Source organism: Aplidium turbinatum, chromosome 8 (assembly GCF_918807975.1).
Source record: "Aplidium turbinatum chromosome 8, kaAplTurb1.1, whole genome shotgun sequence".
Taxonomy (NCBI): Eukaryota; Metazoa; Chordata; class Ascidiacea; order Aplousobranchia; family Polyclinidae; genus Aplidium; species Aplidium turbinatum.
Genome location: NC_137479.1, coordinates 30744069 through 30762383, shown reverse-complemented (window position 1 = coordinate 30762383; position 18315 = coordinate 30744069). Strand labels below are relative to the sequence as shown.

At 37.1% G+C, this 18315-nt stretch overlaps 3 protein-coding genes and 1 pseudogene across 3 annotated transcripts; 3 read left to right on the top strand and 1 right to left on the bottom strand.

The window, feature by feature from the left end:
* Window positions 1-1499: 1499 nt before the first annotated feature.
* On the top strand, window positions 1500-2094 carry LOC145776274 (uncharacterized). Its single transcript, XM_082587676.1, has 2 exons — window positions 1500-1779; window positions 1905-2094. The coding sequence occupies exons 1-2, from the start codon at window positions 1500-1502 to the stop codon at window positions 2021-2023; spliced, it is 399 nt and encodes a 132-aa protein (XP_082443802.1). The 3' UTR covers window positions 2024-2094.
* A 5382-nt stretch (window positions 2095-7476) lies between these two features.
* On the top strand, window positions 7477-8667 carry LOC145776313 (endoplasmic reticulum-Golgi intermediate compartment protein 3-like). The gene has a single exon (XM_082587713.1). It carries the CDS (start codon window positions 7477-7479, stop codon window positions 8665-8667), a length of 1191 nt encoding a protein of 396 aa, XP_082443839.1.
* Window positions 8668-11693: 3026 nt separating this feature from the next.
* LOC145775089 (ADP-ribosylation factor-like protein 2-binding protein pseudogene) lies at window positions 11694-14227 on the top strand (annotated as a pseudogene).
* An 87-nt stretch (window positions 14228-14314) lies between these two features.
* LOC145775088 (tRNA-uridine aminocarboxypropyltransferase 2-like) lies at window positions 14315-18293 on the bottom strand. The gene is made up of 4 exons (XM_082586286.1): window positions 17567-18293; window positions 16976-17360; window positions 16438-16566; window positions 14315-14722 (listed from the first exon to the last, which is right to left on the bottom strand). Exons 1-4 carry the CDS (start codon window positions 17644-17646, stop codon window positions 14615-14617), a joined length of 702 nt encoding a protein of 233 aa, XP_082442412.1. The 5' UTR covers window positions 17647-18293; the 3' UTR covers window positions 14315-14614.
* Between the last annotated feature and the right edge of the window lie 22 nt (window positions 18294-18315).

Here is an 18315-nt window from a genome sequence, read left to right as displayed (position 1 = left end):
TGTGCGACTCGTGTCTGGATTGGCACCATCTGAGATGTCTTGGTAGAACAATGCCGCCAAAAACGAAGTCTTGGTTCTGCAGGAAATGCAACCTTATGGAGAAGTGACATTGAATGTTCAGGTGATACTGCAATCTCGCTTTGTCAATTAAACCAAGGTTATGTAAACCATGAACTACGAAAAGACTTATTGGCCTTGACGCGTTATGCTTGAAACTTGTAACATTTGATAAAAATCGTTTCTTCAATGGTCCTCACATAAAACGCTAACGATGTGTTCTTGAATGACTAATGAGTCCAATCCTGGCATTAAAAGTTCTGATGCATTTAGGACATTTAACATTCTTTGGGAGAGCTGGCTGAAAGTCATGGACTAGTACAGGTTTGTAATGTAGTTGCTGCAATATACTACGGTCCAACAAGACCTTCAACAGTTCATCAATATTCAACTATTTTACTGTTTCCAACTTAACACAATTAGTATACGTATGTTGAACTCTTTCATAGCAAATGGTGGTACAGAACTTGAAAATAGCAAGTAAAAGGTAGCTCGAAGCTGCAGTTTTTTTTTGACTGACTCATCAGGAGCTGTCATCAGAATAAAACAAACCTAAATGTGGTGAAGTACTTATAGTAGAAGGAAAGAAGAAAAACTGGAGCTTCAAACTATCAGCTACCTTATACTCGCTAAATCCAGATTTGTTGCATGTGTGTAGTATTTACATTTCTTCACTGTAATCTTAGGCTATGGCATAAATGCTTTGATTTCTTATGGCAAAAAATGGGTGATGAAGATCCATAAGTTTATAACAGTAAAAAATCAATTGTTTATTGTTGAAAGTGGTTGGCTTCAGTTGAAGATGCCATGAGATCCATTGAAGAGTACGAAGCAAAAGCAGGAACGAAGCTTGTTGTTGTTCAGAAACGAGCATACGGTGCCATGTTAATGTTGATTTTTAACATCCTGTCATTGTAATTCACTAGTGTACTAAGTGTTGATATTCATACTACAATAATAAGCCTTTTCTTTGTTGACAAAGATTCTGAAAAGGTTTCTGCAAAGCACAGTGTTTTCACCAAAGTGGAGGTTAGGCATCATAAAAGAGGAAACGGTTTACTAACTGCAAAAAATGCTATAAACATATGTAAATGTGTTCTGTTTCATCAACTTTTCATCTCGTTTCTTAAAGACACTCAGTTTTCAGGTGTAAAAGCTTTGTTGATTCAAAGTAGCCTAGCCTACTTCACTGACCTCTTTTGTATTTTTTCCATCTAGTGTGCCAAATCCATACGCCTATGTGGTGTTATTGATTGGACCAAGTGACATGTCCAGCGGTAACCAAAGGCAGGGTTTGGGTCACAACCAATCTTTTTGAGACAATTTATTTTTTACCATATTCACGTAGTAGGCTTGGTGGTTTTCAATGTTACGTACAGTACCGTATATTATTTCTGTAGGCTACTATCATAAGATGAAAATTTAGTTGATTGTAACTTTAGATGAAGATAATACGATTGTTGCATCGTTGCGGCCAAGGCATTTGCCTCTTGGATGCAACTTACAAGACGTCCAAGTATTCCCTTCCTCTATTTTTTCTTTGCGTCAGAACGAATGTTGGTTACCAGGTTGTTGCTACGTTTATTATCCAAAATGAACAAGCTTCGGACATAGCAGAAGCACTTTCTGTTGTAAAAGGGTGGTCAGAAAACTGGAACCCTTCGTTTTTCATGACCGATAAATGTGAGGCGGAAATCAAGGCCATCGAAAGCGTTTTTTCAAGTTAGTGAATTGCATTAACATTTTCGTTGCTTGTGTGCTGTCTCCATTGCTCATGCATTTGTGTCGTCACTGTTAAGTTGCTACTGTACTTTACCACTCAGTGCCCACGACTTCTTGTTCCGCAGATTGCTACGTGCTACTCTGTGCCTTTCATCGCGAACAAGCCTGGGAAAGGTGGATGAGGAAAAGTGACAATGGCGTTCGCGATGATAAAGCAATTGTGCTGACATACTGGACGCAATGAGGAAAGCAACTACATAGAACAGACTTGTTTGCAATCAAACCAGGCGACAATGAGCGAATGGCAAACGCGATACCCCCCTATTCAGGGATAATATGCGTGTCTGTGACCGCAGGGGACCTGGAGCCGAGTTGTTTTGCACGTTGATAGCACCATGCAGTTGCAAGCACAGTAATAGGCTACTGAGCTCACATTTTGAACAAATCTGTGATCTTCACACCAGGGCTTTTTTTCAGTTGCTAACACGGCCACAAATCGCAGCGCATATGCGTGCTTAGTGTTAAGTAACAGCCTAGTGGAAAGTGTTGTGGATTGAATTTGCTAGTTCAAATAAGTATATTAATTCCGGTACCCAAAGCCTCAAATGAATTCACGAATATCGCAATTGTTAACAATGGCATATAAATTAGGATGTTAGTGCACACAAAGTAGGGAAAGTATTGCTTGAAGAGTTGATTCCTGGGACAAAAATTGAACACTGTAGGCTATGTCGAGCAGAAACTGGTTTAGTGTTTTAAGGTGGTCAAAAATGTAAGCATGCGTCTATTTGCATCCAACAAATAACGAAACTCTAAACTTCTCAGTTTGGTCGGGAAACAAAAAGGGTTGCGAGGACAAATGGCAGGTCTCATCTAGGAGAGGAGGGACACATGGGTGATGATCTGGCCTAACAGTTACTGTGCTGTGCTCAAAATATGTACAGTTTTTGTTTAACATGTGCGGTATTCACTTTTTGTAAATAGCCTAGCTTTTCGGAAATGCAACGAGTCATCTGGCGCTATTTGCTTGTGTTTGAAGCCCGGTTGCTCGCTTTGTGAAAAAGCTATCAACCTCAACTTTTGCTTGTCAATAGACTGAGATATGTTGTTTAGATTAGCGTTTATTAAATGCTGTTATCTTTAAAAATATTTGTGGGATAAATGGTTAAAGTCGGTCAAGTTCAACTCTTTACCTAAGAAATATTTTTAACTTTTAGAGTCTGGCTGACCTTAATTTGGATAGACGATAGCTTGTGCTTTCCAGCAATGGTTCAATTGTAAAAATCGAAGCAGAAACAAGCAACTTACAACCACGGCCTACTAGAACACGGCCAAATATGTTGCTATTTGAGGAAATTTCTAAGAGTCTGAATTGTTATAATCATAGCTATGACAAACCTGTCATCTTCCCATTTCCAAAAGTAAGTAAAATGAGCAATATTTGTATCTAGACATATTATTGGCTTGTTTTACCAGAGATTAGATACTTATGTTAAGCACAACTTATGCAATAATAATGTAAAATATGTAAAAATTTTCCAACTCCATCCTGGAGGTAGTCTCATCATACAGTCGTTAGGTTTTTTGTATAGCAGGATTTTTTGCCAATAGCCACATTTTACTTGCAAAATTAAACTTGGTGGAAAACAAAACAAACTAAAATTTAAATTAGGACATCAAATGAACCGCTTACAACACAGAATTCAGAAAAAATCCTTGATATTTTAAATGAAACATGCAATTTCACCAAAAGCGACACACCAAACGATACTATCTCCAGGTTGCAGTTGAAAAATCTTACATATTTTACATTGTTATTGCATAAGTTGTGCTTAACATACATACCTAATCTCCGGTTAAGCAAGCCAAACATATGTCTAGGTACAAATATTGCTTATTTTACTAACTTTTGGAAATGGGAAGATGACAGGTTTGTCATAGCTATGATTGTAACAATTCAGACTCTTAGAAATTTCCTCAAATAGCAACATATTTGGCCGTGTTCTAGTAGGCCGTGTTACAACTAATTTAATAAAGACATATAATGATCGCAGACCGGGGAGACTTGTATACTTGCTTCGATTCGGAAATGCAACGAGTCATCGGGCGCTATTTGCTTGTGTTTGAAGCCCGGTTGCTCGCTTTGTGAAAAAGCTATCAACCTCAACTTTTGCTTGTCAATAGACAGAGATATGTTCTTTAGATTAGCGTTTATTAAATGCTGGTATCTTTACAAGTATTTTTGGGATAAATGGTTAAAGTCGGTCAAGTTCAACTCTTTACCTAAGAAATATTTTTAACTTTTAGAGTCTGGCTGACCTTAATTTGGATAAACGATAGCTTGCGCTTTCCAGCAATGGTTCAATTGTAAAAATCGAAGCAGAAACGACAAAGATATATTATTGATTAAATGCTGGTATCTTTAGAAGTATTCTTCGGATAAATAGTTAAACTTGGTCAAGTTTAACTCTTTTCTAAGGAGATATGTGGTGTTTTTCGGGCCTGTGTTACATAGCTATTAGGTAAAAGCGAACACTTGCATGCTGTTTTTTGTCATGGTTGACTAATTTCACCCCACTTTTCCACCATTTTATGGTGGATTCCTCCTGTGTGACGTCATCGCCTTTTTAACCAGGGTGGCGACTTGTATACCAGTTCCAGATCACGCATGAGCGCATATTGATGTCAAACGTAATGCTTGAGTGGTGCTTGTAAGAATAGCCTCTGAGGCTATTTTTACAATATGTTGTAAGAATAGCCACAGCCTTTTTTTAAATGCTTTTGATGACTCACAAAGCGAAAGTTCAGGAAATTTGTCACCTTTTGGATTTTTTTCTTTGTGTTAAAAAGTTTAATCGCCCTTGCACTTGTAAGTGTTAATTGTAATTGTAGGACTATTTTCCCAAAAAAAAAGTTTTTTTTTTTATTTCGCTTCTAGGTTTGGTGGCTGTGCAATTTTAAGATAGTGGTAACACTGTTTTATCAATGTATATTTTAAACTTTTGGGTTTTGCCATCTTTCCCTTTTGTTGGTGTCAACTTCGTATGTTTACTTTGATGTTTAGTACATGTTTGCGCCAGCAGCAAAAAATAAATTGAATTGAATTGAAAACAGAATTAAGTAAAACAATTACATCAATCAATCAAGTTTGTTTCGGCAAAGCTCTACATTCATTCTCAATGTACGGTACACATCAGGAGATATATGGTACGGTATGGTAACAAATCGCTTTTTTTTAATATGAAAACTACCGGTACTACACCATGGAGGCACTGAAAAAACCATGCGGTTATCTAAGTCAAGGTAAAACGTCCCCACATGGGTTGTTTTACTGGATACAGTACCGTATATAATTGGATTAATAGTACGGAAAAAAAAAACACAAACAAAAACAACAACAAAAAAGAAAAAAAAAAACATCGAGAAAGCAGAACAGAGTTTAAGACATCAGGGTCTACTTATTACTCAAGAATAAGAAAATCTGTTCAGTTTGTGGGCTGCAGCAAAGTATATATATACGGTACAGTACAGAAACGATATAAGGACAGTAAAATGACTTGGGTGGTGCAACCTAGTTCGTACCCTGAACAGTTCGTACCCTGAAAAGATCGAGAGAAAAATTAAAAAAGCCCAAGTCGCTGATCGCTGTTTAATAGCACAAAGCCGAAGTAGCTGATCGGAGTTTCCGCAAACAACTCGAGGGTTAGCGGAAACTGCGGAAAAATATTTGCAGAAAGTGCGATCAGCGAGGGTTAGAGCATAGATTAGTCTATGCCCTATGGTAAGAGTTAGGGTTAGCGGAAAGTGCAGAAAAATGTTTGCGGAAACTGCGATCAGCGAGGGTTAGCGTTAAGGTGAGGGTTAGCGGAAACTGCGATCAGCGACTTCGGCTTTGTGCTATCTTTCTCTCGATCTTTTCAGGGGGAAAACTTTAAAATGTTTGCGGAAACTGCGATCAGCGACTTCCGCTTTTTTTAATTTTTTCTCTTGATCTTTTCAGGGTACGAACTGAAGGTACGAACTGTTCAGGGTACGAACTAGGTTGCATCCAAATGACTTCAATTAGTATACGGTGTCGGTGTGTATGGTGTGTACGGTGTGTCGGTGTGTACGGTGTGTATATATATAGCTGTTCTTATTGAGGGTAGGCGTAGTTATGCACACAATCTCAATGACAACCATATTTGTTGTTTTACTGCAAAATTAGCATCGGAAAAAGTTTGAAACAATGCAGTGTTATCAGTCATGTTGCAAAGATTGTTTGCAATTTCATTTTGAAAATGATACATTCAGAATGAAAATTCATCTAAAAGTTCTAAATATATCTAATATTATACAGCTGAAAAACTTTAACAAATGAACTTAATTAGAGTATCGATACTCATGATTGAAGAAACATTGATAAGTTTGCGAAAAAATAGCCTACTGGTTGATACTAGAAGCTCCAAATTATAAGGCTATTAAAGCTATCTTTTTATTATGAAGTTAAAGACTTAAAGAGTCGACAAAAAAAAAGGCAGCATTATGTACATGTGCAATGGGACCACAGTCTCAGAAGCTATGTCTTGATAAGGCAATCATAACAGTTGTAATTTCTGTAACTAAACTGTGTTTATTATATTCTGACGGCAAAAAACAAATTGTCAAATTTAATGATTACATTTATGTGATATGTGGTGCTGTATTTATTTAGTCTAGAGCTGGTGTATAACCTTGGGTGCAACCTAGTTCGTACCTTGAACCATTCGTACAGTCAGTTCGTACCCTGAAAAGATCGATAAAAAAAATTAAAAAAAGCCGAAGTCGCTGATTGCAGCTTAATAGCACAAAGCCGAAGTCGCTGATCGGAGTTTCCCCAAACAATTTGAAACAAACTCGAGGGTTAGGGTTAGCGGAAACTGCGGAAAAATGTTTGCGGAAACTGCGATGAGCGAGGGTTTGAGCATAGATTACTGTATGGTTAGAGTAAAGGTTAGCGGAAACTGCGAAAAATTATTTGCGGAAACTGCGGAAAAATGTTTGCGGAAACTGCGATCAGCGAGGGTTAGGGGTCTGCTACTATTCGGTGAGTCCGATTCGGTGAGTCTGATTCGGTCAGTTCCTAACCTCTAACCCCTAACTCCTAACCCCTAACCCTAAAACGGCAATGATAATTAGGCTACGGTACCCGATAATTTAAAAAAAAAAATTGAAAAAATCCCCCGTTAAGGGATCGGACTCACCGAATCGGACTCACCGAAACGGGCCATTCCGAGGGTTAGAGCATAGATTACTCTATGGTTAGAATTAGGGTAAGGGTTAACGGAAACTGCGGAAAAATGTTTGCGGAAACTGCGAGCAGTGAGGGTTAGAGCATAGATTATTCTATGGTTAGAGTTAGCGGAAACTGCGGAATAATGTTTGCGGAAACTGCGATCAGCGGACTTCGGTTTTGAGCTATTTTTTCTCTCTATCTTTTCAGGGGGAAAATTTTAAAATGATTGCGGAAACTGCGATTGATCAGCGACTTCGGCTTTTTTTATTTTTTTTCTCGATCTTTTTAAGGTACGAACTGTTCATGGTACGAACTAGGTTGCATCCTATAACCTTCACTCTGATCTTCTTATCCACTTACCTACCGGGTACATTTTTGATTGCATTGTTGTCAGAGTTCATTTTTTTGTGTCTAGTTTTTGTTTAATTTTTGCTCTTTTAAGAATGCAAGGTAACTGGGAAGCTTTCTCAAGAAGATTAAGGCAGTTTGATGCATATCCAAAGACCTTGGAAGATTTCAGAATTAAAACCTTTTCTGGTGCAACAGTGACAATACTTGCAGGATGCTTCATGACCTTGTTGATGTTTTCCGAAGTAAGTTACTATTTAAGTCTGGAAGTGCAACCTGACTTATATGTTGACATGTCACAAGGGGATAAGTTGAAAATTAATTTAAATATCACCCTGCCAAAGCTACCATGTGGATTGGTTAGTTTGGATGCAATTGATGTGTCAGGGCAGCGTCAAATTGATATAGCTCATACATTGTTAAAGCAACGATTAAACAAAGATGGCAGTTTTGTTGATGAGAAGGCAGAACTAATTGATAATCTTGGAATTGTCAACAAAACAATACAAGCATCGGATTTAGATCCAAATCGATGTGAAAGTTGCTTTGGAGCTGAAACGAATAAACTTTCCTGCTGTAATACCTGTCAGCAAGTAAAAGAAGCTTACAGAAGGAAAGGCTGGGCTTTTCCTACAGATGCTTATACTTCTATGCCTCAATGCAAACGTGATGGTACTGGAAAGGATGTTGATTTTAAAGTTGGGAAGGAAGGCTGCTTGCTCTATGGCCATTTAGAAGTGAATAAAGTTGCAGGTGACTTTCATATTTCTCCTGGAAATAGCTTTGAAGTTGGTCATAGGCATGTGCATGATATAGCAGGATTTGGTGACAAATCAAATATAAATGTTTCGCATACAATCAATCATTTATCATTTGGCGGAGGGAAATACCCTGGACAGATTCATCCTCTTGACAACCTTGAAGTCATTGCTCCATATGCAGATAGTGCTTATCATTATTATATCAAAATTGTGCCTACCACATACGTAGATATAGAAGGAAAAACGTTAAAAACCAATCAATTTTCTGTGACTCGTCATCAAAGTATCAAAAGTCCTTCAAGTAATGGAGCGGTATCAAATCGCATGGCTGGGCTATTTGTATCATATGAGTTATCTCCGATGATGGTGAAATACTCTGAAAAAAGACGTTCGTTTCTTCACTTTTTAACATCTGTTTGTGCAATCATAGGAGGAGTTTTTACTGTAGCCGGAATATTTGATTCATTTATTTACCACAGCACTGCAGCACTCCAGCGAAAGATGGAGCTTGGAAAGCAAACTTGATAATATTTTGTTAAACAAAAACTTTCAGCAACACTGTGTCGAAATATATGCAGAGTATAGTACTCTAGTCACTAATGAGAATGAAAAGCATTTGGTTTTCTTCAAAGCTAAAAATTTTATATTTGTAAAGATCAAATTACGATTGTAACTTTATATTGATTGATCAAGAATTAGATAGCTAATGGTATAGGGATGTATTCCAATTGAATTTTTGTATCAGTACGATCAAAGTGCTAACCAAAGCAACTATCATAATAAAATGAGACTGCACACAAAACATATCATGTTAAACTTTTTTCTTGCAACTATAATCCAGGCAAGGGTCTGCTACTATTCGGTGAGTCTGATTCGGTGAGTTCCTAACCTCTAACCCCTAACCCTAACTCCTAACCCCTAACCCTAAAACGGCAATGATAATTAGGCCACGGTACCCGATAATTAAAAAAAAAAATTGAAAAAATCCCCCGTTAAGGGATCGGACTCACCGAATCGGGCCATTCCGCCAGGCAACGTAGCATGTTGCAAGTAATTGGTATTTTTATCCTTCACCTTTCGGCCAGCATCTTTCACTGATCAAGTATCCTAAACTAGGAACAGGTGTCTGTCATACAATTAGCATACCATACCAATTACCAACACATGGCTCAAGGAAATATAAATTTGTGTTTACTATAAATCACTTACAAAGTTATGATGTAACATTTGCATTTATTGAATGTCCTGGCATAATGCCTATGTATTTTTTAAGTTTTTTACCCAGGTACTAATGTCTTTTATGTCAATTTACGCTGGAGAGGTGGTTCTAGTTCCATGATCAATAGTTGTGCTGACTATCAGCAGCAAACTTTCCAACCCCTTTCCTCATAGTCAGACCAGTGATTTTCAAGTGATGTTTTGCAGAACACTAGTTTCAGAAGTGTTTGTTGGTTTGCACTAATTCTGTGTAAGCTAGGCTTGATTATAAAAATATTACTGTTGTAGTTTACATTTCATCACAACAATTGCAAAACAGGTCCAAATATCACCTTGACTGAACTAAGATTGAATTTTTTGTTTACTCCAACACTATTTAAATCTTAAGTTTTGTGTGGTGTCGGGCAAATTTTTTTAAAAAGTGTTCCATGGTATGAAAGGTTGAAAAACACTGGTCTAGCTAGGCTACAGAAAAATGAAAATACATTTGATAGACTATGATTGTGTTATATAATTTGTATCAAAAAATATGTAGTCAAGTTGACTTTACTCAGCACTGTTTGAATGTTTTTATCCTTTAAAATATAATTTGCAGTTGTATTAAAGAAGTGATAACTAGGCTATAGTATACAATGTAGGCTAACGTTTATTTTGTTATATATATGTGCAGTTTTGTATATGCAAACTATTTCAAGAAATGCAGTATCATTGGTCAATCGCCGCAAATTGTTCACACCATAGTTCACATTTTTCTTCAAGCATTCTCCTATTCGACTCTACCGTCCTGATTTAACCTATTCGTTGATGTTTTCACAACAACACAGCTTTTTATTTGCATCGAAGCAAATATACTTATTTAATAGAGCTTGAGCAATTGTGCTTTCAATTTAATTGAACTTCAAGTAGCCTACCGGTTGTGAAATTTTGATGCTGTACGCAATTAACCTGATTCTTCATACTGTTTTAGAATGTTTTTATTATGCTAACCAGGTAAGCGTTTAATTTGATTGCACAGTGAGCAAATGAATTGTAGATACTGTAATTCCAAACCAGGCCTCACATTCTGTAGTTACAAACGGTGAATCTTCTGTCAACCATGGGCCTATTGTTGTTACCGTATACATTTCTTGGTCATCTATTCTATAAAATATAGTCTACTCTATAGTATAGTCATTCTCAATCATCATTACAGGTTATATTTTTTTACCACTTCACTTCCCATTTTTTGTAGTCGCACACTCCTTGGGTGTCCGTGCACTCCGCGTTAGGAATCTCTGCTGCTGAATATTCATTTCTTCATGTACAAAACCATGAAATTTATCAATTCTAATTCTATGTTAGGATCTAGATATATATTTTTGCGTTATAGCTCAATAAATTATTGTTCACCCTTTCGTTGTGCTACAAATCGTGGGTCTGCTACTATTCGGTGAGTTTCTAACCCTTAAGCCCTAAACCTAACCCTAAAAGGGCAATGATAATTAGGCTACGGTACCCGATAATTAAAAAAAAAATTCAAAAAATCACCGAATAAGGATCAGACTCACTGAATCGGACTCACCGAAACGAGCCATTCCGACAAATCGTACATTATTATTTTCAGGAAATACTGACATTTGCACAATTATACAATGTTTCTAGGTTACTTGTTGTATCCTCATTCCACACGACAATTAACGTTATTTAAATCACTTTCCCAAGATTCTGTAGTCAGCTTATTGTGTGACCACTCGTCGAGCCATTGTAGCTCAACTTGCCACACTGCTCGCATGCATACCGGCTCAGTGTCCGCCGCAGTGTCGGTAGGCATTGGTTCGATGCCCTGTCGGGTCATATCAAAGACCTTTTAAAAATGTTACAGAATTTATTCCTGCTTGGTACTCAGCTAAGGAATGGAATTCAGGGACTGATGTACTAAGCTGCACTGAAGCTGTTGCCTTGAAAAAAACGACATGATCAACCCATGTTTGCGATGTTATACAGCGCTGTATTATTATTTAAAATTGTACTAAAGCGATGAGTAATGCAAAGGTAACTTTAACACATCACAATTGTTGTGTTTTTATGGAGTGTAGCTTTCGAGATAAACCTTTTACATGTTTTATGATAAACAGTATCATACTTGTTTTAAAACCAAATGCTGTGTTAAAGTTTACCATGCTACGAGTTGTGAAACGTTCTCACCTTTATTTCCGTCATTTTTGTTGTTTAATTTGTTGGTGGCGCTGAAACCAGGATTTATGAGGTGACCGAACTTAATTTAAGATTGAAAATGTCATATAGGCTATGAGTTGAAACCAAGACTAAACCTTTGCTTTTGTTTGAAGGTGTAAAATATCAGTAATCTAATGGCTTCATTTGATTTTATTGATGATGTTGAGATGCCATCTGATCACCAACATAATTCTCCTGAAGAGACATTTGATGAGATTATTGGGGCAATCGAAGCTATTGTAATAAGCCTCGAATTTCAAATGATCCAACACAATTTCATGGAGAAATACTATCATGAATTTGAAGATACCGAAGAAAATAAGTTTATTTACACCGACATCTTCCGAGAATATGGAGAAATCATCGAACGGTATTTAGTTGAAGAGTTGAAGCAAAAAATTCCTGCTTTTTCCATCGAGAAGTTTGTTGCTTCTTTGCAGGCACACAGAGCGGAGATCACTGATGAGATATTTGATATGTTCCTTACTTTTACTGACTTTCTGGCTTTCAAAGACATGTTCATTGACTACCGTGCTGATAAGGAAGGAAAGAACATTGAACTGATGAACAGCGTAGTCGTCCATTCAATCATACCATGTTCTGCAGTTACTTCTAATTAACTTTGAAATTCATGGGGATTTTACTGCTATGCATTAGATTATTTGATCATTTTGAAGGAAGCTGAACTCTCAACATTTTAAATTACCGGCATTTTGTTGAAGGGTCATTCCATGCCAAATGAGCAAATTTTTTAGTAAAATTGTACCACATGTCATAGATTTTATTGAAAATTGGCATACTTGTAGATGTCAAAGAAATGTTAAGAATGCAAAAAAAATTTTAAACATTGGTGGAGTTATGGTCGTTGGAAAAATCACCATTTTTCCTGTTCCGCTTCAGTGATTTTGTCTAATTTCTTGTCATATTTCTAATTTCTTAGCCTACGATCATACAATATGGCTGAAAATTGCTAGACAGACATTTTAAGACCCAAGGAGTCCAAAAATATAGATGACATAACAATATGTAAATTGTGATGTCATCAACAAGCAATAATGTAAATTGTGATGTCATAGACAAAAATCTTGAACAATGAGTGTAAAAAAGTACAAAATTTGCAAGTCAGAAAATTTAGCTTTTATCATAGTACTGTACTTATCAAAATTAATTTATATTTTTTATTTGACATGAAAGAGTATTGATATAAGTATAAAATATGTGAATTTCAGTTCTTAATTTTTATACCCATTTTTTTATAGGCCCCCAAAGTTTGGCCTCCGAAAAATGCATGTAGCAAATTGAAACCTTTATAATCATATCAAGAAGTTCTCTGTCAACGTTTTAATTTACATTTTTGGATTCCTTGGGTCTTAAAATGTCTGTCTAGCAATTTTCAGCCATTTTGTTTGATCACAGGTTAAGAAATTATAAATATAAGAAATTGGACAAAATCACTGAAGCGGAACAGGCAAAAATGGTGAATTTTCTAATGACCATAACTCTACTAATATTTAAAATTTTCGAAATTTTTTTTTGCATTCTTAATATTTCTCATCTACATTCTACAAGTATGCCAAATTTCGATAAAATCTATGACATGTGGTGTAACCCATTTGCTCATTTGGCATGGAATGACCCTAAAATGATTTCAACACACACAATGATAAATCTGTTTTTCAAACCAGTATTATTGAGACCAGACTATGTCTACTAGTTGTCATGAAAAACATTTTTGAGCATTTTACTTCAGTTTTTTCCTAGGTAATGCACATTAAATATACCGGTCAGGGATTGGGGTGTACTAAGTTTAAAGCTGAAATGTCCATTGATTGGGTATAAAAAGCAAAACAACATTTAACCGTTTTTACTTGTTTAAAAATGTGGTACTTTATTCTGTTTGTGCGGTAAACGTTTTAAATCTACTGTGCCTTGGAGCATAATGCTTTCTAGCGGGTATGTTTTAAATACTTTTATTAAGCACTATTCATTAAAGAAAGATTTTTATTTTTATACAGGAGACATGAGCTTGAATCTCATTAACTTTGTGATAGCAGTTGTATTTATTTATAGTGTAGATAAAATATTTTTAAACCTGGGCGGACGGGGTTATTATTTCCAAGCACCGCAAACTTGTGTGTGAAATGGAGTTTCAAACTTCTGACCAACGAAGTGAAAACTTAGATCGCAATGTACGTTGACGGAAGCTTTAAGCTCGTATAGTACGTGTATGTTCAATATTATGGTCAATGATTGATTACGTCATGTCATTAATGTTTGGTTGCGCTTAAACGACTAGAACTAGACTATAGAGCATAGCCATAGACCAATGAATGTTTAATTGTCGGTTTACGAGATTACCAGCCAAATATAAAACTTGCGACAATCTCTTGCAAAGCGACGCAATTATTTGTACGTTACTTCAACGTGAAATGTAAGAAAGTCTGCAGAGACGTTGAATCAATATAAAAGGACATTGCGATGACATATTTTTTTTTACAAAACACATCGTTGCTCACATGTCATCAATTTTACGGTACAATAGTTTGGCCAAAGTGCGTGTTGCAATGCGGTCAATGCAATTTTTTTTTTATCGTTATCGTAAAATAAATATTTTCTACTGAACCTAGAAAGCTGACGACCAGCAGTGCGAGAATGTGCAGAATCTGACGATTTAAAGTTGCTGTGAATTAGCTTTGCTGCATTGAGCTTTAAAAGAGCTGTCTCATGGAAACGTAGGCAATAGTGATAAGAATGTGATATTCATTTGCGGTGACACTTTACAAAAATTTAGCAAAAGGCTAACAAGCAAAGACATCACTCGACGAATATTGCAGCGTGAACAGTGACACTAAGTTGTTCGATACCTGGTCAACACCAGCACTTGTGACCTTCCAACATAGTAAAACCATGTACGATATGATACGTACACTGAAAAAAAAACAACTTGTCTGTTGCATGAAAGAAAGATTCAATTCAAATAATAGTGTTCAAAAGTCCCACATGTGTTGGGTTCCGACATGTCAAACTAATTGTCCCTGGGTCATGTTTCCTTTTCCTGGTTATTGGCAATAAATTCTTTGCTTTGATGAATCGACGCTCCACAGTCAAGCTGGAACCTACATAATTCCCGCAATGGTTTTAAAAGAATCTGAAACGAGAAGATACATTCCGATGATAAACGAACTACGCTAATTGATTGAGTTTCGCTTTTAGCAGCATGATCGTTGCTTACTTCACAATGTAGATTTTAGGGACCTGTTTTAGCCTGATGCTGAGAGTTCGCTGTGGTAATAGCGAATTGTACTGGCTTTCGGAACATAGTTCCCCAGTCATGTGCTATGACGAACTACGCTAAGTTAGTGATATACATGTTGACTGACGGGCAACACCAATCCACACGCACCATGAGCAAAGCTGGTACGACGGCAAGTTAGCTGTTAGCGTGCACAGGTTCCACGTTCGACGCGGCCGATAATGAAGCGCCGTGCATTGGTTTGCCTCTTTAGCTTACTTTCTCGTGTCTAGTGAGTGCGCTGCAATAACGTACCCGCCTGCGCCTAGACTACAAATAGTACTTGATTTCGTCATCAGCAAGCCCACGCGTTTTGTAAGGCAGCTTAAAATCATCTACATATTTGTCAAATGAAGAAGCGACAAAAAGGGAAGTCACATATGCGCTTTGTCGCTTCTACCTTTTTTTAGACCTATGCTGTGTTTGCAAAGTACTAAATATTGCAATGCCCTGACATAAAAGGAACATGCAATTCAAATGACAGTACCAACTGAATTAACGAGCAGTATGAAAATTCTTTCTTGTTTTTAAAAAGACCCAGACACGTCTTATATGCGTTAACAAGATATTCGACGATTAAAGATAAATATATTACTTTGAAGAAAAGCTTTAAAATGAATCCGAATTATCAATTTAACTGAGGTTGTAAATGCTTCAGCGGTAAGATACGGTACTAGAAAGAGGTCAGCAACACTTCGCATATATGGGCTACGCGCACTGGCGCCGACTTTACGCCTGAACGAAGCGAAAGTGTGCCACTGCCAAAAGGCGTTAGCATTATCAGGGAGGTGAAAGAACCGAGTACGATAATCGCTGTTCAAGGGAGGAGCTATCAAAAATCGTGGGAGAGCGAATTCCCGTGGCTAGAATACGATAGATGCAAAGATAGAGCATTCTGTCCGATTTGCAACTATGTCGCAACTGCTTGATCTATTTGCAAGCAATGAAACAATTTCATTAATGCTTCCAAACGTGGTCTGCATTGTGAAAATATACTTATCGTTGCCTTCCACCACCTGCGAGGCGATCGTTTAGTGTACTCAGGCGCATAAAAACCTACTTACGATCTACCATGACACAACAGCGATTGAACCACGTCCTAATTTTAAATGTTTATCAAGCTGAAGCTTCACGGTTACAACTTGACCAGTTGATTAACAGTTGGATTGACAGAGCTGCGGTTCGCAAAAATACTTTTGTCAAATGTTAAGTGTCAGAGCAGCAACATAACAATAAAATTCACGACATACCTCCTCTGCTTTGTTTTAAAGTTGCTTTGTAAATTATCGAGCTACAAATCAGGTGTGAAAAGACAATTGCATCTACGAAACACGCTTAGTAAAAATCAAACAAAAACATGCAGTTTGAAATTTTTTAGATTGCCATGTTGTGCTATCCGCCACCCCGTGCAAAAATAAAAGTCGGCGCCTATGGCTACGCGTCCATTATACGCGATAGGCTATTCGTTATGCACACAAGATATTTTGCAATATTTTATCTCAATGAGCTTGAAAATTTTACTTGATATTCGTCATTGCCAATTTTCTACATTATTATTATCGCTGTATCACCTCTTTAATGTCTGATCGGGGCTCGGTCTGCTGCAAAGCCAACGCCACGCACTCGACCGTGGACAAGGCCCGATCGGTGGGTTGGGTTCGTATGACGTACTCACTGATGTGGTCCGGTTTCACCTCTACCTAAACATGGATGAAAGTGTTAAAAGGAATACGTGTGGAGATAAAACTATCAATGTAACAAAATGCGACTTTTACATTCATTCTAAAATGCATTGAAAACAGTGTCGGTGCTTAGCGACGAATTTGCAAAGACGCCGCATCACTCATTAGCAACAAGTTGACTTGTTGAAGGAGCCAAGATATGGATTCGTCGTCTGCAGTTAACTAAGGCGGGTAACTTCACACTTCAAAAATAAGTGCAAGACGAAAAATACAATATTCTTCATAGAACGTGACAAAAATACGTTTCGGTGCATAAGTATTCTTCAGCCCTTTATCATAATCGACCAATTTAGATGACACAGGCCGTGGATTAATCTTCATGTTGAGAGTGTAGCCTGTCTGTCGAGGGCGAAGTCTTCCTACTTACTTTGCAAATTGAGTGTAGAAATTCGTTTTGTGCGTACATAGAAGAGGCTTGTTTCCAAGTTCCATCCAGCAATATGAGATTATAGTTTTTATTTTCATGGTTTGCAGACACAACGTCTTCTAACGTTTTAGCTGCATCACTGGGATACAAGAGGTAACAGTTCCCTTCCTCTAATGCTGCATGCATACGGGGGCATCCTATCTTCCCGAATCTTCTTCCTTTGTAAATTTCATAAGACTTCGCGGCCAACGCTGCTTTCAAAATGGCGACAGTGTGAAGTGGCCGGTTTTCTTCATTCGGATGTTGCAAAATATGAAGTTTAGTTCTTTCAAGTTGGATTGGAAGGCTTGGTAAGAAAGCACAGAGACAAACTGAAGCCGGTCGTCTGAAAATGTAGAGCATAAAAATTACAACATAAGATATTACTCTTTTATGAAATCGTTTGCAGTGCTGTGCCATCCGAAAGGTCATGAAAAGAATTTTTACATCAAAAAATTGTCATGGTGTAAAAATTAATAAATTGAATGAAGCAACTGGATCTTTAATTTACCCTCTACACTACAGCAGGACAGTGGACAAATGTGTCCTTACCCACATCTATCACACACTTTTCGTTTTTCCTCTGGTTCTTCAACGTAGGAAAATGTATTGAAAAAATCCGATCCTTCCATGCATTTAACACGAGGTTTCAGAAACGCTGCATGCAATCGCAACTAATTTCCTAATAATTGACCTATTTATGATGCACGAAATATGAAACACACCTATGAAAGCATTTAATATTCAAAAATACGGCACAATAAAAAGCATCTTGCATTCTCGCAGTGCAACTAAGGGTTGGAAATATAGATGGTTTAGTTAGCTAATTCAAACTTGCTTCAGAATATTTCAAGCATTGAACTTGCATGCTCCAATTTGTCTGATATCAGCCAAACTTGGCGTTTCTAATTCAGCGGGTTGAGAATCCTGGTTCGACGTCCAAGATAAAGTGCGTTGCATTAGGCTAAAGATGCTAATTCTCAAACAAATGTAATACAAACCACAGTTGAATCACAAGTTCCTGTTCTAATGCTGCAGAAGCTAGCTCAAACGAGTACACACATAATATTGAAGCTTTGAATAGGAAAGTCAGAGCTTTGGTAGAGAGTTTGTCTTGTTGAACCATAGGCATATGAAGCCCAATAACAATCAAATTTAACATATTTAAGTTTATTACACAAATCAAAAAACTACATAAAAATAAATTTGGAACGATTTCGACATCACAAGATGTCCTCTTCAGGAATAACATACAGTACTTTTACATCTAAACAAAATACAATGGATATAATAAATATTAA